Source organism: Priapulus caudatus, unplaced genomic scaffold (assembly GCF_000485595.1).
Source record: "Priapulus caudatus unplaced genomic scaffold, Priapulus_caudatus-5.0.1 Scaffold170, whole genome shotgun sequence".
NCBI lineage: Eukaryota > Metazoa > Priapulida > Priapulimorpha > Priapulimorphida > Priapulidae > Priapulus > Priapulus caudatus.
In genome coordinates, this window is record NW_014577231.1 from 492,796 (window position 1) to 520,536 (window position 27,741).

Sequence of the window (27,741 nt, forward strand, 5' to 3'; positions counted from 1 at the left end):
ACTATTACAACCAATGACGTCAAGATGCTAGCTAATCCAACATGGTCTACTATTACAACCAATGACGTCAAGATGCTAGCTAATCCAACATGGTCTACTATTACAACCAATGACGTCAAGATGCTAGCTAATCCAACATGGTCTACTATTACAACCAATGACGTCAAGATGCTAGCTAATCCAACATGGTCTACTATTACAACCAATGACGTCAAGATGCTAGCTAATCCAACATGGTCTACTATTACAACCAATGACGTCAAGACGATTGCTAATCCAACATGAACCACTGTTACAACCAATGACTCACACAACCACCAGTAGCATTCCTTATCGTGTCTAGATAAAACATCATCTAAAGCAAAATCAGGGATGAGAATGAAGAATTTCATTTTCAGAGAAGATCACAAGTTGGGGGGGGGGGAGCCAACTATTCATTTCATTCAAACTAATACAATGTGTTTTACGTGTTGATGAATACAAACTAATTTCTGTTATTGCAATATTACACACACTTTCTCACATTATGTGTACATGTAACACATACATGTACAGAGAAGAATCTTATTAATAAAGGTACTGTTGAGAGTGAAATACAGATTTTACATTCTTAACCTTATCCCCCCCCCAAATCTTTCTTGTGGAATTTAGACGTTTTACAAAATCGACCCCAGGGACTGTCAAATCTGAGAAATTTTTTGGATCCGAGGAAGATTCTCATCCCTGCAAAATAAAAGTTGAATACCTTAGATAGATGACTCCCCACATGTAGGTGCGGAACCACATGCTTGTGCCTTGGTTGGCCTGGTACTTTCGGATGAGGATCGGATGAGGCACAGGCAGAAGGCCTACCAACGTTCCATGCTGCAGAAACTTTAGAATCTCACTCTCATCTGTAAGTCCCCTTATATCATAAATACAAATGCAATATGTAGAAACACATAACACATATATAACAAAATAATATCCAATACAATGGGGTTAGCCGCTAGCTTTGTCAGCAGGTGGCGCAGCGGGAGTTAGAGGTGTTAGAACGATTGCGCAATCAACCGGTCAGTTGGAAAGATACAGGAATCACGAATAGCCGATCGTATCATCATAGCGATATAACCAAGTTAAAATGCCTTTGTAAAGTCTGCAGCGATCACTTCAGAGAGGCTGACTATACTAGCACACTTTTAAGTAAGTGTAATATCGAAAATAGCTTATAAACATTAGTTATTAGCTCATTTTGACTAGTCTAGATTATAAAAACAACTGTTAGTGCTTACTCACTCTGACACGCATCTACTTCGCTACCGAGCCGCAGGATAATTATAATAGCACATATGCCAGTGGCAACGTTCAGCCATGGTACCATTTCGTGTAAACTCATCGAGGAACCCACGCGCGGTCCCCCCTCACGTTACGCACCGCGAGGTACCAGTACCTAAGGCTCACCAACGGTACTTGGCCTAATGTTATCACCGGATTTGTCTACATGTTTATCTATTGTACCTACCTGACGACTCTCACACAAGCCTCCCACTCCGCACAAAGTGCCTATAGCCCTTCGTTGCACACCACGCTTTTTTTTAATAATCATATTTTCAATATAGAATAATATATAATTAAATAAGTCTCTATTTTTTTTAGACCGAAAGAAAGAGACCTCAAGGTATTGACGACTGATAAATAGTGCATGATAAACAACGCCAGATCAATGCACTTCAAAGCAACAACTCACACTCCTCAACTCCGCACACACGCCTCTGTTAAGGACCATAGAGTATCTTAAGTAGGATTCATGTGCAGAGGGTTCACTGGTCTAAGCAAGAATCTTAAAAATATTAAAAAGAGCACCTGCCCATCAAGAACATTTATCTACAGTGGAAAGAAATGTTAGGTGTGCTTCATGATTTCCAACTTTAGCGCGAGCTATTGTCAGCCAGTAATGCCTAGTAGGTCAGGGGGTGTTAGGGATTATTTGGTTCACATTCTTTCCAAAAGCACAATTTGCCCAGATGGTTGCCTCATACCATACTTTTTCGATTTGGCGGGCGCCGTACGGGCGCCCCCCCGGGGGCCGCCATATTCGGCAATTCCAATATGGCCACCACCCGGGGTTGGGGGCAATCGGGGTTAAACAGCAAAAGATCTATCAATCCATAAACTAAGATACACTTTTTTAGGGCGTTTTCAAGGTCTGGGAGATCTGATTCTGATCTTACTTCAGTGATTTTGACGGTCAAGGTTCACCCCTCAAGGTTACCTAAACGTCATTTATGGGGTCAAATAGTAATTTTTAGTGGTTTTTTTGTCAATATATTACAAAACAGCACCTTCATTTTATCAGGTTTTCCGGGGGTTTGAGTTAACCCGATCTGCGACCTTAATTTGACGATTTGAGGACAATATTGCATGTCAGGGGTCACGATTAGAGGTCACGCGGACCGAGAGGTGAATCGTACTCGTCGAATCTACTAGGTAAAAAAGCATTAAACACTGAAGAATTAGACAGTAATCGACCACTTTTTAGGCATTTGTGGCCTCTGAGAATCCGATTCTTGATCTTATAAAAAATATTATAGGCGATTTGAGGACATCAGTGATCACATCGTTTGGAGATCAAAGGTCAAAGCTCAGCAGTGCTACTACTAAAATAAACAAGATTCATTCGAGGAATCAAATTCTCTTTTATTAAAGTAATTCAGACTTAAAGTATTACTACTGCTCGTCATCTTCGCTATTAACGCACCCTACCTTCGCATTGGCAAACGGGCCGTACATCGGGCACACCGACGCGTTTGCATTTGCACCTTTCCTTGTGCATGCCTTTGACGGCTGAAGCCGACAGTGCAAAGCCGAGAAATGGCAATGTCAATGGAAGCTCGCTGAGAAGTGCGTCCATAGTGGTTGCCATGTATGCGTGTCATCTTTGTGCCATCCCCACTCTACTGAAGTCGAGGAATTCTTCTTGCTCGTGGACGAGGTGGCCTGACTCCAGTAGAAAAATGTGCCTGTAGTAACGCTTGTTCACGATGCCTCGGCAAACAGATGATAGCTTGGGTGAGGTGGAACTACTTTTTTCCAGTGATCTGCTTCCAGTGATGAAGAGGCCGGAGGCCCTGGGCTCTTGACAGCCAGCTGCCACCACACCCCTTGCCTGTACATGAGTACCACGACAGCGTTTCGATCTGCGCTGACGATATGTACAACACGCAACTGAGAGGCCAGCGGTTCGCGTGTGAGAGCCACTAGGTGTGTCGGAGGTCCGGCATGCTTGTCCAGGGCTGCCCAGAGCCGGTCTTCTTGCCACATCAAGAAACTGTGAAGTCGTCGTCACATGTCCTGACTTAGGCTGTGGAGAGGGGTAGGTGCAAGGACTTTTGGAAGGACCGAGAATTTGGAGGCCGATGGTATGGATGAATATCACGGTACTTTTTACGCTACCGAACCCCACCCAGAGCTCCGCCCTGATAGGCGAAGGGTCTCGAAAACCGGTATTGGCCAAAACCACAACACGCTGTCTACCGTGCGAACATAGGGGCTGTTGTTTATGACCCTGCCTCTAGGGCAGGTGTGCGATGCCCAGTAAGGATCTTGTGTCCGCCTCGGAATGGTTGCACGCTGAAGTGTTGTGAGCGTCACAATGCTTGCTTGGAGATCACGGTCTCGAAACGGGTATTCAGGAGGAGCTTATTCACCCTTGTCAGTTCTTAGGAGACCTTACTGTGTGCGATGATGAGAAAGAGCTTCCTTCTTGCTTCTCCTCATTTTTTTAAAGCCACTTATTACCATTCATGCTTCGAAATTTGAGTGCTGCCCATCGCCGACTCTTGTTCCGTGGGCCCTTCCCACGTCGTAGCGCTGCCCGTGATAGCTTCGAGGTTATTGTCATTGGCGGATATTTATCCCATACAGCGTCGATGCGTGGGTACCACTCTTCATTTGGGCCTCCAGAAATGGTACAATGTGTGAAGCCGGCACATACTCTCTTGAATGTTTTGTGCGTTGTGGGGCGCACCATGTGGATCACTTGCTGCCATAATCCAACCCACCATACCGAGGTTATGTTCGCGAGCAACGGGTGCGGCAGTGGGTGGCATTGAGGCATTGAAGAATGTCCGATTTGTCCCAGATCGCGCGGCCCTCGATCCGGCCAGGCTGGTGGCTCGTCTCTTGATTTTCGAACCGAAAGAAGGTCTGCCATGTCTGCATCGCGCGACACGACTGAAGTGAGAGGAAAAGTTGGTGTATTTCGTCATATTCTGTCCTCTGTATGCCAGGGTCCCTTCTTTGCCTTTTTTTTTGAGTCAGGGTCGCGTTGGCGAATGTTAGCATGTTGTTACCGCTTTGATGGCTATCAGCATACCCCCGGCGTACTGGGGAAGCTTTTCAGCCTTTCAATGACGGGTTGCCTAGTGCTCGGACCAGCCTCGATGAACGATAGTACATCCTTTTCGAAACTTGACTTGCAAGCTGTGTCTTCCTTCATGATGAGCAGTGCGATGCATGATGGGGGTCGCTGGATGGCCTCGAACTCCTCAACTATTCCCTTGTGCGCGAGTCAGGGATGGCCAGTAAAGCATTGTTTCTTGATTCCGATTCAACATTCTCAGAATCTGGATTTAGGCCGCACAGTAAGCATTGTTTGCTGTCCGTTCACATTCTCAGAATCTGCCTTCCAGTAAACCACACGTACACACACACGCACGCGCACGGGCACACGCACACGCCACCACACAGCGCAACGCGCACGCGCACACGCACACGCACGTCACACACCACACACACTACAACGCACGATCACACCACACACACACACACACGTACACACACACTCCGGCAATCAGCAGAGCGTTCCCTTGCCCGCAATCATGCGTGTTACGTGTCGCAAGATCTCTGCCTCGAGATCGGATTCGGACCGTAGCCTAAGGGTTCCTCGTCCGAACCGCGTCGCTGTAGGCATGCACGGCCCTTAATTTTTAATTGGTGGCCCAGGCGGGCACCTCATACCCGCCCACATTTCAGGTGGCCCGACGCCGTTTCAGAGGATGGCCATTGGCACCCGGGCCACGTTAAAGTTCGAGCCCTGCGTCATGTGTGCAACTGGCTCATTATACATAGGAAAACAATAGTTTCTAATTTTTCTGAAAAGTCGGTTTGTCGCTTACGGTCGGTTCGTTGTCGCTGCAGTGTGTCTTGGCAAAAGTGTTTCTGTGGAGAAAATCTCAAACTTTTTTGGATTGGGCGGTGACACACCAGAAACAACTGGGTTGTACCCAAAATGACTCTTTAGGGTGACCTTGAGGGGACCTTGACTTCGAATCTATTAAATAGATCAGAATCGGATTCTCAGAGGCCACAAATCCTAAAAAGTGGTATTATGTCTGAATCTAGCACTTTTGGTTTTTTACTTATAATTGACGTTACGATTCACTCCGGTCGGGTGACCTCTATCGTGACCCTGACATGCAATATTGGCCTCAAATCGTTTCAAATAAGCGTCGATTCGGGTTACTCAACCCCGGAAACTGATTAATAATATGTTTCTGTGTTTGTAACTATATTGACAAAAAAACACTTTAAAAAATGACATCATTTAGACCCCTAAAATGACCGTTAGGTGACTTGATCGTCAAATCACTGCAAGTAGATAGGAATCAGAATTCCCAGACCTTGAAAACCCTAAAAAGTTGGTATATTGTATGATTATAGTTCTTTTGGATGTTTTTAACTAGGATTAACCCCCAAACCCGGGGTGGTGGGCCATATTGGAAGTTTGCAATATGGCGGCCCGGGGAGCGCCCATTTCCGCGCGCCGCCAGAATCGGAAAAATGTATGGTATGGGCAACAGGTGGGCACAATTTGGCTGCTTTTGGAAAAATGTGAACCACAAACGGCCCTTTTTTAGCCCTACCCACCCCTGACTTATAGTGTCTGTAGTAAATGGCGCTGCATTTTAGAAATAAAGATATTCATAATTTGTATTGCCCAACTTGAGTCTTGTAGCTTGGATATAATCTCAAATAAACATATTACATAACTCCTGAGCACACGACAAAAAGAAGCAACACCCACTTCACATATGCACCACTAATATCACCGTGAATCTCAATTTAAACATAATTACATAACTCCTTGAGCACACCACAAAAGAAGCAACACCCCACTTACATCAGATGCACCACTAATTCTCACCGTGAATCTCGAATAAACATATTCACACAACTCCTGAGCACACACAAAAGAATCAACACCCACTTCACATAGTGCACCACTAATCATTCCCGTGAATCTCAATAAACATATTACACAAACTTCCTGAGCACACACAAAAGAATTCAAACACCCACTTCACATATGGCCACCACTAATATTCATCGTGGAATCTCAATAAACATATTACATAAACTCCTCAGCACACACAAAGAATAAACACCGCTTCACATAATGCGACGCAAGCACACACGTACGCATGCACGCACGCACGCCACAACACTTGTACGTTGTGCGCACACGCACGCACGCACACGCAACCCATACACAGTGACGTGCACACGGCACGCACGCACGCACGCACGCACGCCACCGCACACACGTGACACGTGTACCTGCCCACGCACGGCACAACCACGCACGCATGCACGTACATGTATGGACACGACGACACACGCACGCACACACCGTGCCGTTACACGGGCACGACACACGCACGCCATGCACGGCATGTGTACGTACACACGCACGCACGCACATACGTGTACGTGCAAACGCACGCCACGCATACATGCATGTGTTACGTGCACACGCAACGCATGCACGCCACCTGTACGTGCATGCACGCACGCAAGCACACACGTACGCATGCCACGCACGGGTACGTAACACGCACCCACGCACGCATGCACTGCACAGCTACCGTGCACACGCACGCACGCACGCAATGTACGTGCACAGCGCACGCACACACGTGGGACGTGCACACCCACGCACACTACGATTCGCATGCACGTTACATGGTATGACCACACGCACGCACGCACCACACACACACGCGACGCACGTACCGCACTGTACGTGCCCTACACGCAGCGCCACGCATGACACACGTGGACGTGCATCACCAACGCCACGCACGATATATATTGTCAGCGCGAATATAGGGTGTTCGCGTGTACGACAGTTTAGGGGCTCTCTGAGGTCATACATGTACCTACATACATACATGAATCTCAATAAACATATTACATAAATCCTCAGCACACACAAAAGAATAAAGCACCCACTTCACATATGCAACCACTGAATATCACAAGTGATACTCAATAAACATATTACATAACTCCTCAGCACACACAAAAGAAGTAAACACCCGCTTACATATGGACGCAAGCACACACGTACGCATGCACCGCACGCACCGCACACAACTTGGTACGTCGCGCCACCACGCCACGCACGCACGCACCCATACACGCTGGCGGTGCCACAGCACGCACGCACGCACGCACGCACGCATGCACACACCGTGACACGGTACTGCACACGCACGCAACACGCACGCATGCGACGTACATGTCATGACACACGCACACCGCACGCACACACGTGCCACGTTTACACGCACGCACACACGCACGCATGCACGCATGTGTACGCTTACACCACGCACGCACGGCACATTTACGTGTACGTGCAACGCACGCACGCACGCATGCCACGCACCTGTACGTGCAGACGCCACGCACGCAAGCACACACGTACGGCATGCACGCACGGGTACGTACACACGCACCCACGCACGGCGATGCACGCCACGAGTACGTGCCACACGCACGCACGCACGCAAACATGTATGTGCACACGCACGCACACACGTGGAAGTGCACACCCACGCACACACGCTCGCCATGCACGTACAATGCTATGACCACACGCATGCGCACGCACACCACACACACACGCACGCACGTACGCACTTGTACGTGCACACGCACGCACGCATGCCACACACGTGACGCTGCCACACCCACCGCACGCACGGCATATTATATTGTCACGGCGCGAAATATGGTGTGTACCAGACAGTAGAGGCTCTTCTGCACGGTCTAATGTACCTACATACATACATGAATCTCAATAAACATATTACATAACTCCTCAGCACACACACAAAAGAATAAACACCCACTTCACATATGCACCACTAATATCACAGTGTATCTCAATAAACATATTACATAACTCCTCAGCACACACAAAAGAATAAACACCCACTTCCCCCACTCTATCCCGGGTGTGCATCTGGGTACGTGGATAATCTTCACCTCTGCAGATGTGCTGCCCTCCAGCGGCAACTGTTTCTAGCGGCTAACCCCATTCAACTTAATTTCACGTAAACAAGACTTCACATTTTTTGTGAAGCAGTTAAGGCAGTTGGTTTTTTATGGTGAGTTTTTTTGCTATAAACATTTTATTTTAAATTATTACTCCAGTTTTTTTAGATTACAATAACAAAAAATGATTGATGTAACAAAAGAATTTCACATTTGGAATTGTTAAATTAGATCTCATCCACTTACTTGTCAATGCAGATCTTTTCCACTTGTGGTACCAGAACCTGCAACATCCTCATGATTGTCTGTAGCGGTAGTTTCTGTTTCCATGACAACACCTGTACACACCATAAAAATCACAAATTCGCACCAAATACACCATGTAACTCGGCGCTTTGTAGGCTAATGATGATGAATTTCGCCAACAGAGATTATTTCCAACTATACTCAAGTAGTTTTTAACTGGCCAGTGAACTACAAAAGGCAATATTGTGCCAGGTAGCAAAGCCAGATTGCAGTTGATTCACTTACCCAGTCGCATGTTGGCACCCATGCAGCTGGGTTAATGCAGGTGTCTGACCTCTTCATCATTATCGCTTCAGACTTGGTCGACTGAACGGAGTAAGTAGGACTTGCTGGCGGAGTTGGCTGTGAGGAAAAATGAGAAAAAGAAACTAAAGCTATATACCTTAACGCTGGTTTTTGTGGCTATCAAGTGTGCTCCAGATTTTAGATGTGTTATTGGCAACCTCTCCGTATAATGTGAAAACCATAGCATCAGCTATGGTAAGTAACCCCAAAGCCAGTAGGTGTACTGCACTCTACTAACTAATGCACACAATATCTCACCAAGCTTTTCGACTTCTCCAGTTGCCTACTGGTACCACTGTCGTGTTTTCCCTCGTCTTCCGGCGCGCTTTCCGTTCCCTCGGCAACCGCCGCATCATGAGACTCGTCCGCATCTTCTGTGGGTGGTTGCATGGCAATGCCCTCCTGGATGGACATAGCATTCTCTGCGACTTCCTTCAAGGTCGGCTGGTTCGCGGTTGTCGTTGTCGGATGCGACTGCTCCGTCATTTTGCTGATCGCTGCACAATGGCAAATTGCTCTAGTGAGAACTCCAGACTGAGAGAGATCGAAAAGCAATTACAACATAGTAGTCCTCGAGCACTACATGGACGATGAAGAAGAAAAAGAACAATAACAACAAAAAGTAAACAACAACAACGGCAAATGAAAGTGTCAATGACACTGTAGCTCACCTTGGGTGTGATAGAAGAGGGAGGGGGGATATATAAAGCATGGGTATATATGGGACAACTTTCATTATATAGCATATCTCCCATTATATACTCTTGATAATGATATATGCATAAGTTTTGACGTGAAAATAAGTCTGAAATCTTGACGAGAGATAGCGCTACGCCGAAATGATCGCCATTTTGGTTTTCGATATATCGCGCAAATAAAAACAATAAAATATTCCAGTCAAATTACTGTAACGAAGAATCTAAAACACAACATTACACGTATATAGGTATGATTGTAGAGTTGTTGACCAGTTAGACGAAATAAACGTAATAGGATGTTGTCATCTCTCCCATAGGAATAATGTTTTGGGGCTAGCCTTACACATTCACATACCAAAATTGAACAAAATCGAATGAATTTAGATGGCCATTTTCATTTTTGCCAAAAAGTGGGCGTGGCTCAAAAGTAGGTCGACTGGTGTGCTCTAAAATAGGAAGGTCAAATCTCTCCCATAAGAGTAACAACTGTATTCAATTTGAAACATGTGGGTCAAACGGTTCTTGAGTTATCGTTGACCATAGGCAGACACTGAAATGCATAGTGAAATTGCCAAAATCTACCTAATTTGCATAATTTAAAAAAAGTCCTCATTCATTCACATACTATAAATGAGCAAAATCCGTTGAACCTAAACTGACTTATAGCCATTTCCATTTTTGCCAAAAAGTGGACGTGGCTCAAAAGTAGGTCGACTGGTGTGCTCCAAAATAGGACGTTCAAACCTCTCCCATAGGAGTAACAACTGTATGCAATTTAAAACATGTGGGTCAAACGGTTCTTGAGTTATCGTTGACCGTAGCCAAATGTTGACGAACGGACGGACGGACGTACGACAGACGACACCCCATGGCAATAGCACATCTTGACGATGTCAAGGCAAGCTAAAAAACCACGACAAAAACAGCAACTGGAGGGTGGCGCCACCATGCTCGGCTACCTGGCGTCGCGGCCAGGGAGACCTTCAGCGTCCCGGGCTCAGCTTCCTTCGCCGGCATCGCCCCCTCCATCGTCTCAGGCTCCTCCTGCACCTTGTCGACGGTGCCCTGCGTCAGCAGCTTCTTCCCCTTCTTCGCGATCGTCTTGGCGATCGTCGGGCCGTCCGTTGGCAGGTTGACGAGCTGGTGGAACACGTTGCGCTTGCGGATGATCGTGTAGACGAGGCTGGAGTTACCTGCGGCGAGGCGGAGAGGAGACGACTCAGCGATAAACGGCAACGCGACGGGGGGAAACGAACGGCGAAACTGTCGCGGTCGACTAGAGAGATCGAAAGGTTTGCGACACGCATTTCGTGACGGATTCGTAAATGTGCATACGATACTTATTTCACGTTTTACAAACGATTAACCTCTTTTAGTCGCACAGTAATATAAATTTAATAATGATGATGAAATAATTTAATAACTTTAATAAATTTAATAAATTTTTAACAATGATAAAAGATGATGAATATGAACTAATGGCTAATATCGTTAGCTCTACTGTAATATCAGCAATAACACGGACAGGATTATCGATGCGCTTGCATGCAGTACAAGATATCTTCTGATGTATACTACACCAAGACCACTAATACTTTGCTCGAATGAGGTTAGGGGTAAGTATAAGTAACCATAACAGCATGTACCTAACACTAACTTTGTCTTTAATCATAACCCAACCTCTAAATGGCCAGCAATGTGATGGCTCGCCTAGGGCACCATACCAATAGTTTAACACATAGGTGTTCTTCGCTTTGCCAGCGTAATTTGGAGCTTACCGTCAAACTGATACTGTATGATGTTGTTGAAGACTTCCAGCAGGAAGAAGACGAGGTGGTGGTTCGTGGGACTAGAGAAAAGGAACCAAGGCGTGGAGAATGCCTCCAGCAGGTGCAGCAGCTTTGTGCTGGCCACCATCGACAGCGTCTTCAGGTAAGGTGAGACTGAAACAAAGGCACGCACACAGACAAGTCTGTGTTAGTGCTCACCCCTACGAAACGGACTCCTGTCTATACAGAACACTTACAGTTTCTCTTGAGTGGCAGTTATGAAGTGAAAGCACCTCTATGGGTAAGAAACCTGTCTATATATATAGCGCACTTTTGGGATTGGGGGAAATCGCCAGTTTTCTTTTGAGTTTCGGATAATTTTACAAAGTTCACTTAAGTTTGTTCTGCAGAATATATCGCATTTAACCGAGGTCCAGCCTCATTCATCAAAATAAAATATCGAGCGTACGGATTGTTCAAAGATATATGTCAGTGAAGCTATGTGCCCGTTTATCCGAGGCCCGACAAAACAGGGACCGCTGTACTGAATTTGCAAATACAGTTGGACACATCACACAAACGACACTGTACTGAACCGATTCTACTTCTAAAGGTACAAGTTCCTTAACAAGCCGCATGTACTCACTATTGACGATGATTGTGAGAAGGCAGTCAAACAGTGGCTGAAGACGCTGATGGCCTGTCGTAATGATCTTGTGGAACACCTGTCGAAACAAACGAAATCACATTATGTCACATGATGTCAGATGACTGTCGAGTGTCGACATCTGCAGTCAACACTATCAGACACATAATTATGGGCATGTACTATTGGAGCCACTACAACATTTCTGCCAGGGTTATAGCGAGTCACGTTCACCAGTATAACATATTCAGGCCGGTAATATTAATAATTTCAGGCACTTCTCCTCCCCCTGTGGATCTCTCTCTCTCTCTCTCATTGTCTGCCTCTCTCTGCCTGTATGTCTGTCCCCTCGCCTTCTTTCTCTTCCTCACCACTCTCTTTTGCCCCCCTCTCTCACTCTCTTGCTCTCTGTCTGTCTGTCTGTCTGTCTCTCTCTCTCTCTTTCTCTCTCGTCTCACTGTCTCTTTGCCTGTATGTCCGTCCCTCCCTCCTTCCTTCTCTCCCTGACCACCCTCTTCTGCCCCTCCCCATCTCTCTCTCTCTCTCCTTTCTCTCGTCGCTCCTCTCGTCTCCCCTCTCTCTCTCTCTCCTCAATCTCGCATTCTCTCCTCTCTCTCTCACGGGGGAGTCTGTTGTGCCTTGAAATCCTCCTCTTCTCTCCTAGTGCTGGCGGGCCGTGAATCTCTCCTCCCTCTCCGCTGCTCTCTCTGCTCTCCCTTGCTCTCGAATTCGTCTCTCTTCTACTCTTCTCCCTCCTTCTCTCCTCTCTCTCTCCTGCTTGACTCCGTCATCTTCGTTAGCGTCGGTATATTTAGGGTACTCTCTCTCTCTCTTGCCCTACTGCCAATTCTCTCCCTCTCTCTCTCTCTCTCTCTTTTATTCCACTCTCTCAACTTCTCACGCAGCCAGTTACTTACAATGATGAGTAGGTTCAGCCATAGGGTTCCCGTAAACATAGGAATGCTCATCGGCACTCGCACTCGTGTACGGCTTGTTGAGTCTCACGCCGAACTTTTCTCTCGCCCACTGAGCCCCAGCCTAGCTGAGAATTGAAAACACTCCTAATGTCTGCCATCAGGCCACACGCCGCTAAAGCAGATGACAATTCTGGCTTACAGCTAGCACGATAATGCTGGTAGCAGACGATATCCTCGCGTTGGCAGACGATAATGCTTGGTTCAGCAGACGATGTAATGCTGCGTTAGCAGACGAAATGCTGGTTAGCAACGATAATGCTGGTTAGCAGTACGATCAATGCTTGGTTAGCCCAGACGATAATGGCCTTGGTTTAGCCAGACGATAATGCCTTTCGCGTTAGCAGACGATAATGCCTGGGTAGCAGACAATAATGCTTGCGTTAGAGACGATCAATGCTGGCGCTTAGCCAGACGATAATGCTGCACGTTAGCAGACGATAAGCTGGTTAGCAGACGATAATGCTGCACCCGTTAGCAGACGATAATGCCTGCCTCGTTAGCAGCACTAATAATTGTCTGAGTTAGCAGACGATAATGCTGGTTAGGCACAGTACGCATAATGCCTGTTGTTAGCCAGACTGATATATGCTGGTTTAGCAGACGATAATTGCTGGTCTAGCAGACGATAATGCTGCCGTTAGCAGACGATAATGCTGAGTTAGCAGACGATATGCTGGTTAGCAGACGATTAATGCTGGTTAGCAGACCGATGAATGCGGGTTTAGCAGACGATAATGCTGGTTAGCAGACGATAATGGCTGCCGTATCAGCAAAGACGATAAATGCTGGTTAGGCAGACGATAATAATGCCGTTAGCAGCTCGATAATCGCTCGCGTTGAGCAGACGATAATGCCTGGTTAGCAGACGATAAAATGCTGGTTCAGCAGAGCGATAATGCTGCTCCTTTAGCAGACGCATAATGCTGTCGTTAGCAGCGACGATAATGCCTGGTTAGCTAGACGATAATGCTTTGCGCTTTTAGCAGACTGATAATGCGCCGTTAGCAGACGATAATTTGCTGGTTACGCAGACGATAATGCTTGCCGTTAGCAGACATAATTGCTGTTGCGTTTAGCAGACGATAATTGCTACTACGTTACGCCAGACGCATAATGCTGCGTAGCAAGACGATAATGCTGCCGCTTGAGCAGACAATTAATGCGCCGTAGCAGACGATAATGCTGGGTAGCAGACGAAATGCTGCAGTTAGCAGACGATAATTGTGGCTTAGCAGACGATAATGCTTGATTCTAGTTAGCAGACGATAATGCTGGTTTTAGCAGACGATAATGCTTGGTTAGCCAGACGCATAATGCTGGTTTAGCAGACGCATTAAATGCTGGGTTAGCCAGACGGATAATCCTGGTGTGGGCAGTACGGTAATGGCTTGCTTGTTAGCAGACGATATATGCTGATCGCTTAGCATGACGATAATGCCTATGTTAGGCCAGACGATATGCTGGCTTAGCAGCCGGACATAATGCTGGTTAGCAGACGAATAATTGCCTTGCGTTTAGCCAGACGATAATGCTGGACCTTAGCAGACGATATATGCTGTCTGTTTGCAGACGCATCATGCTGCTGTAGCAGACGATAATGCCATAGTTAGCAGACAAGAATGCTGGTTAGCCAGACTGATAATGCTGCTCGCTCTAGCAGTCGCATAAATGGCTGCCGTTAGCAGTACGATAATGCTTTGAGTTAGCAGACGATAATTGCTGCTTTAGCCAGACGATCAATGCTGCGTTTAGCGACTCGATTAATGCTGGTTAGCAGACGATAAATTGCTGGTTTAGCAGACGATAATGCTGCGTTTAGCCAGTCACGCAATAATGCTGGTAGCAGACGATAATGCTGGCTTAGCAGATCCGGGATAATGCTGCGTTTTAGCAGACTCGATAATGCGCTGTGTTTTAGCAGACGATAATGCTGCGTTAGCAGCACGATAATGCGTCGTTAGCAGACGATAAGTAATGCCGTTAGCAGAGGCATAATGCCTTGTCGTTAGGCAGGCACGATAATGCCTGCGTTAGCAGACGATAATGCTCGCGTTAAGCAGACGATAATTGCCTACGTTTAGCTAGACAATAATGTGTGGCTATGAAATTATCTAGATAGAAATCAGCTTGCTAAATGTCTGGCCTAAGTCATTTACATTAGAGTCTCTAATAATTGGCGCCATTTCTTTATGGTTAAATATGCAAGCCAGCATTCTCACTGATTTTTAGATGACCAGTAGGCAGCAACTTACATATGATCTGCCCTGCGCATCATTGATGTTGAAATAAGCAATTGGAACGCAAGAAAATCTCCAGAACATTGCTGCTCTTTAGAACGTAGAACGAGAAATTTCTGAAAAGTAAACATATAGATATCATGCATTGAGACACGAAAGCCTCATTATTTTAACATGACATGGCTACAAGATTAATGATGTGTGAACTCCACACGATTTAAAACACCCAGCACAGTAACATCAATAGCTAAAAATATAAACGCAGTTTTAGGAATTTGATGTTCAGTTTATTACTCATCAGCATCTACAAAGTTTTCAATATTTTCCAATATTTGCAATTGTGACTCCGACTTGCCTGTCCACTTCCGATCGCACACACACATTCAGGCACCTGCACTTCCCGCACGCTTCCCACACACGCCACACATCAGCGCACCGCCCTACCCGCCACGCGTTCCACGCACGCCACCACATCAGGCACCGCACCCTCAGCGCTTCCACGCAGCACACATCAGCGCACCCACCCGCACGCTTTCCACGCCATGCACCACATCAGGCCACCGCACCGCACGGCTTCCCACGCCACACCACATCAGGCACCGCACCCGGCACGCTTCCGCACGCTCACGCACACATGCAGGCCCCCACCGGCTACTTCCTTGCACGCCTTCCCACACACACACACATCAGGCCACCGCACCCGCACGTCTTCCCACGCACGGCACACATCAGGCCACCGCCACCCGCCACGCTTCCCACACACTACACACATGGGCACCGCGTACCCGCCACGCTTCCCACACACGCACCACTTATCTGATGGCACCGCACCGCACACGCTTCCCACGCACGGCCACACATCAGGCCCACCGCACCCGCCACGCTTTCCATACACACGCCACACACTGAGGCACCGCCACCCTCCGCTACTCCGCACGGGCATGCACACATCAGGCACCGCACCCACACGCCTTCCCACACACACACACATCAGTGCACCGCCACCCCACGCTTCCCACAGCACACACACGATGAGCGCACCGCCACCCGCCACGCTTCCCACACACGCCACACTATGAGGCCCACCGCATCCCGCGCACGCTTTCCCGCGCACGCACACATCAGGCACTGCCCACGCCGCACGCTTTCCCACACACACAACACATGAGGCACCCACTCGCCGGCTTCCCACACACGCACTACATGCAGGCCACCCAGCCACACCGCCCTCCGCCTTCGCCACGCACGCACTACATCAGGCAAACCGCCCACCCGCACGCTTCCCACGCACAGCACACATTGACGCCCACGCAACTCCGCCACGCTTCCCGCGCACGCCACACATCAGCGCCCCACTGCACCCGCTACGCCTTCCACACACACACACATGAGGCCCACCGCACCGCACGCTTCCCACACACGCACACATCAGCGCACCGCACCCACACGCCCTTCCCACACACAACACATCAGCCGCACCGCCACCCGCACGCGTTCCCACACACGACACAACATCACGGCACCGCACCCGCCACGCTTCCCCACACACACACAACATGAAGGCACTGCCACCCGCACGCCTTCCGCGCACGCACACATCAGGCCACTGCCCACCGCACGCCTTCCCACGCACGCACACATCAGCACCGGCACCCGCACGCTTCCCACGCACGCACACATCAAGCCCACCCGCACCCGCACGCCTTCCCACAGCACACACACCATCAGCCACCGCACCGCACGCCTTCCCACACACGCACACATGCAGGGCGCACCGCACCCGCCTCACCCACACGCTTCCACGCACCGCACACATCAGGCCCACCGCACCCGCATCGCTTCGCCACGTCGCACACACACATCAGGCACCGCGCTCCGCACGGCTTCCACGCAATGCACTACATCAGGCACCGCCACCCGCAACGCTTCCCAACATACGCACACTCATCAGGCACCGCACCCGCACGCTTCCCACGCCACGCACACGATTGAGGCCAGCCGCACCCGCCACTGCGTCCCACGCACGCACACATGCAGGCCACCGCACCCATACGCTTCCACGCATGCACAACATCAGGCCCGCCCACCCTCCACGCTTTCCCACGCAGTAGCACACATTCACGCGCACGCACCGCACGCTATCCCACTTGCCTACGCACACATCAGTGCCACCGCACCCACATGCTTCCACGCACGCACACATGAGGCACCGCACCCACACGCCTTCCCACGCTATAGCACACATCAGCACCGCACCCACACGCTTTCCCACGCATGACACATCAGGCCACCGCACCGCACGCTTCGCCACTCTTTGTTCGGCGGTCACACATTCTTCCAGCAAAGCAGAATGAGCGCAGCTTCCTAGTCGTGAACTGCCTTACCTTTCTTTGGCAGGAGCCGCGGCAGGGTAGGTGCTGAATGAGGCGGGTTGCTGAGCAGTACGCGCTCAGGCCCTTCATGCATGACCACGTGCGAAGTCTTCCTCCGCGGCATGGATGCGAGACAGGCTAATTGACATGAAGAGATTCTCATTATTCTGCAAATAGAGAGAGATATTGAAGATAGAGAGAGCATGAGAGATAGATCGAGCGCAGTGAGACATGTGTTAGATGATACATGCCTGACTACAGATCATACACACAACTGTCTGCATAGCATTTTATGCTGACTATCCAAAGTATACCAGCTGGCCCAATCATAATATTATATATATATTATATATATATACATGGCTGGCTACAGATATATACACGGCTGACGCGTACAGATATATTGATGGCTGGCTACAGATATATTGATGGCTGGCTACAGAATATATAGATGGGCTTGGCCTACAGATATACACACAGCTGCGCTACGTATACTATACATGGCTGTCTACTAAAAGAAATATATGGTTTACTGCCAGCGGCGCCCTGCCCGTTCGTCAGAAACATTCGTAAAGTTAATAGCTAAAGTTAATGCCTACGATAACACTTACGACTAATTAGCCAATGCTCTTGCGCAGACTAGCGTTGACAGAAAACACATCGCCAGCCCTATTAGAAAATTACGATTAAACTAGGAACTTCATCATAAGGCTTGTCTGATTGGTATGAGAATCAATCACAAAATTCATAATTCATACACATTTATTGTACATCACAGCTAATTTATGCATATTATGATGGCTACCACATATAAATATATTTGCATGAAAAACGACTGCTGGTCATGAATTTATTCTGCACAACATAGACAAAATGGTCTCACACTGTAACGCCGAGACGCTGAGAATTCGTGCCAAAGCGTGGAAAACCGTTCTAAGAACAACGCAGAAAACAAATGCCATACGCCATTTGTTAAATAATTTTGTTTTGTTTTATTAGCGCTATGCCATTTTATTCAATGATTTGACCATGTTTTTCAAGGACAACGTCTGCTCGCAGAGCGACAGCCGCCTCACCTGACGGCAGGTAGTTCTCTGATGACTAAACTCACTGGCGCAACGACTAATGAAGAGCTACCCTCCCCATCACCACGTTCCGCGCTCAGAGTCAGTTATAGTATAGGATACTATCTAATTAACAGATCTAAAATCTATGATAGCCTATGGCTTTGCTATACCATAAGTACAAGTAATAAAGATAGCAGCTGTGTAACTTAACTGACCTCGCTAATATTAAAGCCTCACAGATGCGCATCCAAACGCCTAATTTTCTACAGTACTAGACTGTAGCAAATACTTTGCGTGCGCATGATAATCACACTACCTTTATGACAAATAATAAACTCTAGTTCCTCCCATTTCACTGCGCGATTGTTCTTCATAAATAAGGTATTTGAAAATACCTCACTGTTGTTCAAATTTCTCCGATTTGTTCGTTGACACGTTTGCGTTGCTCTGCCAGGTCAATGTCCGCGCGCGTGTAGCAAAGATTTCTACGCGCCCGTGTGCGCTTTTTCGCTTGCACTGCTGCTAGCGCAATGTTCGCGCCGCTGTTAGCGATATCAAGCCTAAAATCAATACCGTTATTTCACGTTTATTACGCTGCCTATAATTACTTTTCTTAATAGGTCTTTGATGTTACATATTACAGCAGTTCACAATACTACAAACTAACTTAAAATGTAAACGACTAATATTTAATAGACCGGGACAAACAATGGGTTAGCCGCCTAGCTTTGTCAAGCAGGTGGCGCAGCGGAGTTAGAGGTGTTACAACGATTGCGCAATCAACCGCCGTTCAGCTGAAACGATACTAGGAATCCACGAATTAGCTGATCGTTATCGTCATAGCGATATAACCAAGTTTAAAATGCTTCGTAAAGTCTGCAGCCGATCACTTCATGAGAGGCTGACTTATACTAGTACACTTTTAAGTAAGTGTAATATCGAAATAATAGCTTATAAACATAGTTATTAGCTCATGTGACTTTGAGGTTTGAGTAGTTTCTTGCGTATTCATAGCATCTAATTATAAACAAACAACTGTTTGTGTTATACATTGACAGAATTTATCGCCTACAGAGCAGTATATTATAAGGTAGGACAATGCCTAGTGGCAACGTTCAAGCTGGTAATTTGCGCTACAATATCGAGGCCAGGTGTCTCTAGCTACGACTAGGTACAGTACCTGGTACAGGTACTGGCGTATATTTAATCACCGGTCATTCATTCTACATGGTTTTATTATTGTTATATTGAGATAGTTCTCGAGCTGCTATAGCCCTTCGTATGCCACACGCATTTTTTTAATAATATTATATTCGTTAACGTTTCTCTTAAAATATGTCTTATTTTTAGACGAAAAAGATGACTCAAAGGTTGACGCGTGTAATGTGCATGCTAAACACGCCTGTCAAATGCTCAAAGGAAAATCCCAACTTAATGCCCGAGAACAAGTTGTTAGGGAATAGACGTATCCCGCTCATCTAGAGCATTCATTGTAGAGAGCGGTCATTGTTAAGCAAGACATTTAAATCATTAAAAAGACACCTTGCCCCATCAGAAGATTTCTTCTTCGGTGAAGGAATGTTTAAGGTGTGCTTCTATGTCATTCTCCAACTTTAGGCGAGATATTGCTCAGCCAGTAATATGCACCTAGTGGTCTGCTAGTAAATGGCCTGCATTTTATGAAATAAAGATTTATACATAATTTGTTATTGCAACTTGAGTCTTTGTAGCTTTAATAATCTCAATAAACATATTACATAAACTCCTGAGCACACACAAAAGACCTATCAACACCCACTTCACATATGCCACCACGATCATCACCTAGAATCTCTAAAAACATATTGCCCATAAACTCCTGAGCATACCGACAAAAGAATCAACACCACTTCACATATGCCACCACTAATAATCACCGGTGAATCTCAATACACCACTACGCCACACGCCACGCACACACGTGCACGTTTACACGATACGCACACACTCCCGCATGCACGCCATGTGTAACGTACACACGCACGCACGCACAGTACGTGTACGTGCAAATCGTAAGCACGCCTGCCACGTACATACGCCACGCATGCACGCATTTGTACGTTGCATACGCCACGCACGCAAGCGACACACGTACGCATATGCACGCACGCCACCACACGGTTACCTGCACAACCCATCGCACGCACGAGCTACATGCACACGCACGCACGCATGCACTATGCTACGTGCACACGCACGCACACACGTCTACCTGCAACGCACGCACACACGCACGCATGCCGTACATGTATGACAACACGCCACGCACGCCACGCACGCACACACACACTGTGGACGTGCACACCCCACGCACGCATATATATTGTCAGCGCGAAATATAGGTGGTGTACGACAGTAGGGGCTCTTCTGCAGGTCATACATGTACCTACATACATACATGAATCTCAATAAACATATTACATTAACTTCTGAGCACACACAAAAAGAATCAACACCCACTTCACATATGCACCACTAATATACACGTGAATCTCAATAAACATATTACATAACTCATGAGCACACACAAAAGAATAAACAATCCATTTCACATAATGCACCACTGATATCACCGTGAATACTCAATAAACATATTTTGCATAACTCCTGAGCACACACAAAAGATATCAACACCCACTTCACATATGCACCACTAATATCACCGTGAATCTCAATACACCACACGCACACGCACGCACACACCGTATCCACGTTTACACGAACGCACACACTCCCGCATGCACGCATGTGTAACGTACACACGCACGCCACGCACATACGTGTACGTGCAAACGTAAGCACGCCTGCACGTACATACGCACGCATGCACGCACCTGTACGTGCATACGCACGCACGCAAGCACACACGTACGCATGCACGCACGCACACACGTGTACCTGCACACCCACGCACGCATGCACGCACGAGTACGTGCACACGCACGCACGCACGCACGCATTGCACATGGTAAGTGGCACACGCACGCACACACGTGTACCTGCCACACGCACGGCACACATCGCACGCATGCACGTACATGTATGACAACACGCACGCACGCACGCACGCCACACACACACACACCACGTAGACGTGGCACACCCACTTCAATATGCACCACTAATATCACAGTGAATCTCAATAAACATATTTACATAACTCCTCAGCACACACAAAAGAATAAACACCCACTTCCCCACTCTATCACGGGTGTGCATATGGTACGCGGGCGATAATCTTCACCTTGCTGCAGATGTGCTGCCCTCCAGCGGCCAACTGTTTCTAGCGGTAACCCCATTCCTTGCCTCAACACCCTGTAGCAACATGTGACATCACCACAACCAGTCGAGGCTATGTTGGTTTGGCAAACAATTTAGCGTTGGCCGCCAGATTACCTGATTTCGCACCTCTTTCTTGTTGGTTTTAAGCAAACGCGCAGTCAAATGGGAGGAACTAGAGTATTTTGTCATAAGGTATGTTGATTATGCATGCCACGAAGTATTTGCTAGTCTAGTACTGGAGAAATTAGCATTTGGATGCGCATTGTGAGCTTTAACATGTTATCATGGATATGCGTCGAGCGCGAGCGCTAGTGGTGGTGGTGGGGGGAGAGTGGGGGGAGGGGGCGGGTGGAGGTGGCTCTGAATAGCAAAAGCAAGTTGCCGCGACGATGGCACGTGCAAGTGTCATCACTAATCAAAGATGGCATCACCCTTCCGCTGCGTGATAACCTCACTCCATTGAGTTGCTGAAATCCAGAGTTAGTATATTCAGGCAGGACGAGAATTTCGCTCAGCTGTGAGTTACACATCTGCATTGCAGGTTGCCAGGCAATAATTATATTGATTAGAATAGTGCCATGTCACCCCCAATGCATGCGTTATGAGCTGCCCCCATGTTTTTGCCTACCCTTGGCGAGGCATTCAGGGTTCATTACAGTGTGCTATTACAGGGTGCTAATACAGACTGCTTTAGAAAATAATATGATTTAAGGAGCGTAAACCTTGTTCAACAAAACATTTGCCTTTGCAATTGAACTGTACAACTGTAGCCTCACATCCACAATAGCAAAAGCAGTTCAGTCCTTTGTTAACAGTCAACAAATCCATGTTTAACCCTCCTCTTGAGGGTCAAAAGTTATCCGACACTTACTCTTCGCATGTCAGCAGAAAGTACATTTCACGGTCCTTTCAATTAAGCCATAAAAATGCCTAGGTCACCGCTGAAACAAAAAAGTTTTTCAATCGCTCCGTCACACCATGTCCTCAGAAAAATGTCTAAAAATCTGCCCTGTGCCCCATTGACTTTGACCGCTGTGACCTCCAATCTTCGGCACAGTGATGGCTTTTCCTACCATGATTGCTATACACCGACTATCACGAGCCTAGGTCGAGCCGTTTAGATTTGTGCCGCAATTCTGCATTTCCTCCCTATACCTTAAGTTAAGGAGGGAATGTTCCCCCTTCTTTTACACCTCTTGACCTTTGACCTCTGACCCCCCAGCTTCGACATCCCAACTCATTTTGACGATCCCCCCCAACGTCCCAAATATCGTGACCGTACGTCGAGCGGTTAAGATTTGTGCCCAACTGTTGACGGACGCACGGACGGACGGACGGACGGACGATCATGCGATTCTACAAGCTGCATCTGACTATGTCAGATGAGCTAAAAAACACACATTTTATTCATTATTATAAAATATAATATCACTATAATTGTAATTCGTAGTGTAAATGTGTTATTTTCAACTTAATATTAAAGTTACGAGAGGGTCTGGGCTCTCGTAATGTTAGGAGGAAATTTCCGAGGATTTTTCGTTATCGTAACCTTACAATGTTTCTGTCAACGGTTTACGAGTCGAAGTTAATGGTAAGACTAATGTTGCGACTAATTTTGTTTCTGACAATGGCCCCCTGGTATACATGCGCAGCTGGCTACAGATATACACAGCTGACTACATCCCCTACCTCTCTAACACTTCTTACCAACCTTTCCCCTAAAACACACCCTCCCCCCCCCTTCCCCCCGGATCACCTCGTTGGAGAACTCCTCCTCCTTCTGGCTGTAGTCGCTAGCACCTCTCACCAACCTTCCCCCTAAAACACACCCTCCCCCCTTCCCCTCGGATCACCTCGTTGGAGAACTCCTCCTCCTTCTGGTTGTAGTCGCTAGCACCTCTCACCAACCTTCCCCCTAAAACACACCCTCCGCCCTTCCCCCCGGATCACCTCGTTGAAGAACTCCTCCTCCTTCTGGCTGTAGTCGTGGTCAAGCATGGCAACGTTAGCACCTCTTACCAACCTTCCACCTAAAGAACACCCCCCTCCCCCACCCCGATTACTGCGTTAGCACCTCTTACTACCCTTCCCCCTATAGTAAATCCTCCTGACTATCACCTCGTTGGAGAACTCCTCCTCCTTCTGGCTGTAGTCGTGGTCGAGCGTGACAACGAGCACTTGCAGGGCGGTCTCGACGAGTGGCTCAGCGTAGTCGGTGAACATCAGGTGGTTATAGGGGATGCCGTAGCCGACGGGGTCGTACGCGCACACAGTGTTCAGCAGTGACGTGAAGAGTGGCAGCGCGTGCCGGTTCTCCGCAGACGTGAAGTAGCCGATCCAGCGATTGCGCTGGCTGTACTCGGAGCCTGGCGCACGCGCGAGAGAGAGAGATGCGTGAGAGATGATATAATCACTCTTTATTTTCTATGGCAGTTAAATTATAGTTAGTGCTAAAGTTTGGTTTCTAGAATGTAGGTCAAGCAGCAACGCGGCAGGTGTTCGTTGGCACTCGCTGTGTGTTGGGACTTCCTGGCAGCGTGTGGTACGCGCAGGGATGTGTTATAACAGCTGTTGCTTCACCTCGTCAACAATTCAGTTGACGGTCAGTTCAAAGATGCAAATTACCCATTTATTTAATGTTAACTTCATGGCTTCAACACATCTAATAACAAGCACACCTCACTTGCATAATGTTACGGTTTATCAAACACTAGCATCAAACTGATCAAATATGCTAGTTGAATAGGTACAGGACCTACCTGTGTGCAGGTACATTGTTTCCGAAAAACAAGTGAGCAGTAGTTTTAGAAGATCACTGCGATTGGACAGATTCTGCGCATGCTTTGGAGGCGAATGAGCAAAACCCACGCCGGCCTCCCAGATGTATTCGCACGAGTCTATAGACTGCAAATCTTCAGGAACGTCCTGTAAATTAGAATTCGATGATGAACAAATGCTCGATAACGTCCCGTGTTTATTACAACACCTTTGTGATGCTAATCAGAAAAAAGCTATAAAGTGTGAGTACTCACTGGACCGCTTTTCTTGCTGGAAGCGACGGTAAAATCCGGGCAGAATGACAAGTCCTGTATACAAGAATCAACCAAAGATGAGTCAGTAGCTAAGCAATTTATCACCAATTCATTCGGAAAACATAACGAGAAAAAAGAAGTCAATAAAAATGGTAGATAAAACCTGTATCAACTTAGCAAACATCCGACTAACAGATATTCATTCATAATGTATCCTTTCATTTATCTATGACATAAACAAATCTACAAATATATGGAACTTCCTCCAAGAAATATTGTATTATAGCACATTAACCCATTTTTGTATGCTCTTGACTATATCCTTGAAAACTTACAGAGACTGCATTGAGCAGAGATTGAGCCAAAGGTACTGCCTGAAAAAAAATAAAGAATGAACAATACATATCTGTATACATGTTTTTTTGCAGCCAAGCATTTTCTTAGTGTATAACTGTTAGAACAAATTCTATGCTAATCTGTCTCCAACTCCTGTACATTGCAACAATCAGCCCCATGCCACCTGAAAAACTACTCTCTACCTCTCCTTCTTCGTCTTCCTGTTGTCCTGGCAACGTCGACCAGAAGAAGCCTCTCCATTCCGGGTCCTCGAATATGTATGGAAGGATACGAGTCAGCAACCTAACGCAGTTCAACGCTGCAATGCAATCGCGGCAGACGGTTCCTTAAGTCAACAGTGGCATTACATGACTTTATAGTTCCAATCAAACACGTTCTTAGTTTGTTTGAGATTTTCGACCATTGAATATTTTGGTCCCATTTTACGGTAATTTTCTTTGAAGTTTCCCCGTTTCGATTATTGCTAATCCAGTGTTGACCATAGCAAATATTTGGCATGATGTAACAATGAGAACAATTTGAAATTTAGGAGGACCATCTCTTTTTTCTCCTTATTTCTACCCCTGCATGATCTACACAGAAACTTTCTGCGACGAACAGAATACCGTGTTGCAGACATGGCGAGGCTCGGCCTCGGGTGAACCGTCGCATACTGTATACGCTGTATATTTCACAGTGGTTTAATTTTCGCAAATTTCGCGAACTCGTCCCCAACCGCGAGAATAACAACACGCGAGTAATTCATACCGAATAATTCATAATTCACCGACCGAGAAACTAACCACTCGCGAAATTGTCCGTCAAGTCTGAATTCGCGAAAATATCTGTAAGCGAAAAATATGGCGTATACAGTAACTCGTACCGATTTGCTGTTCGAGCTGCGTGCCGCACGACGACTCTGATGCACGGAGCAACTTTTCAACAGCTTTGTAGCACAGCGTAGCAAGATTCGACGGCGACTCCTCTCTACGGCATATCGGCAATAGTACAACGATGGATTAATTTACCAGCGTAAAATATAATTAGAATACAACTGCATGTATAATGAAAGTGTCAATGACACTGTAGCTCACCACAAAAAAGGACACAAATGAGTGAGTAAGAAGTCATTTTTAATTGAGCAACCATCGACGTACATTATAGAAACGATTGCCATCTGTATATTGCAATAATAATTTATAAACCAAAATGAATCACAATTTGTGACCGTAGATGGCGCTATACCCGCTTTGTAGCGATGGCGTTTGAATAAATGGGTGTTGCTATCCCCCGGGCATGGAGGGAGGGTCACGTGATACCGTTGACGTATACTTCAAAACCATTACCCATCCGGTAACGCTAACTCCAATACCTCCAACGCTAACCATGAGTTGAGACATGTACCTATAATTAATTAGTAATTATATACTCGTTTGTTATTGACGCTGTATGAAAATGACGCTCATGCTACAGAATGATTGTGTCTGCTTCCTAATGCCAATACTACATTCTAGCTTTTAGTACCATATTTTTAAGTGAAACAAACATAATATGAGTAAGTGAAGCAGGTCAGAAAGTTCAGCCAATCCAAAAAACTGGTTAATAATTGATAATTTCGGGCCATAAGTCAGTATAGTGTTATCATGCAGTTGCTATAGTGTTACTGATTGATGAGAGTGGGACATACCTCAAAGCTCTAATCTCTGCTGCTGGAATTAGAGTGAAGAAATCCTGAACACCCACTAGCGTTTCGGAAAAGAACTGGTCCCAGAATGGATCGTCAGCAGCTTCTACAGGCTAAAAAGTAACAATTTCACATGTTTTCCCAAACATTTTCATATTTTCTCAGCTGCTCTGATACTTAATTTACTGGTACTTCTCACCAAGTGTATAAAGTAATCACACACAAACAACCTCACACATCATTATTTTCACAAAGATGCCTGCCGATTTCCATTTCAAAGTAGATTGGTTTACATATGTCAACATCAAAGTTCCCTCTAATTATTAGTAGTCAGTGTGTGCAAAAATCTTATGTTGAGCAAATTTTCCCCCTGTGACAAAAGTACGTGCGCACTGAATGGTTGTGCAAATGCAAACTTGAAATTGTTTCAAGATAATTTTGGCACAGCCTATCTCTCATCTAATATATATTTGAGTTCGTATGTATGTATCTTACTTCCCGTAATATAGGCGGACAGAATCCAAAGGCCGCCCAACGCCCCGATTCTGCGCATGCCCAATGTAGGTTCACCATGCGCGGCATCTTGTATACTCAGGGGCGTAGTGTTCGTAGCTTGGAAAAAAGCCTGCTCAAACCAGGGTCAAAGCGGGTCACCATAAACAATTCTGCCCGCTGAAAAACTCCCTCAA

The 27,741-nt window shown here is 46.8% G+C and overlaps 1 protein-coding gene across 1 annotated transcript; it reads right to left on the reverse strand.

Annotated features, from left to right (window-relative positions):
• Positions 1 to 697: 697 nt before the first annotated feature.
• Positions 698 to 27,634, reverse strand: LOC106806625 (protein HID1-like). The gene is made up of 17 exons (XM_014808628.1): positions 27,623 to 27,634; positions 27,056 to 27,165; positions 26,252 to 26,355; positions 25,572 to 25,687; positions 25,368 to 25,406; positions 25,033 to 25,086; positions 24,760 to 24,925; positions 24,119 to 24,366; positions 17,710 to 17,779; positions 12,944 to 12,999; positions 12,027 to 12,105; positions 11,390 to 11,554; positions 10,571 to 10,804; positions 9,172 to 9,410; positions 8,854 to 8,970; positions 8,569 to 8,660; positions 698 to 904 (listed from the first exon to the last, which is right to left on the reverse strand). The coding sequence occupies exons 1-17, from the start codon at positions 27,632 to 27,634 to the stop codon at positions 718 to 720; spliced, it is 2,088 nt and encodes a 695-aa protein (XP_014664114.1). The 3' UTR covers positions 698 to 717.
• Positions 27,635 to 27,741: the final 107 nt, after the last annotated feature.

What these genes read in the sequence shown, in the direction of transcription:
- LOC106806625 (XM_014808628.1), bottom strand. An exon ending in GGAGGAAGACTTCGCACGTG is followed by an intron (nt 13,000 to 17,709) that starts GTCATGCATGAA and finishes CACGAGTGCGAG; the next exon opens with TGCCGATGAGCATTCCTATG. An exon ending in CATACAGTATCAGTTTGACG is followed by an intron (nt 10,805 to 11,389) that starts GTAAGCTCCAAA and finishes GCCTCGCCGCAG; the next exon opens with GTAACTCCAGCCTCGTCTAC.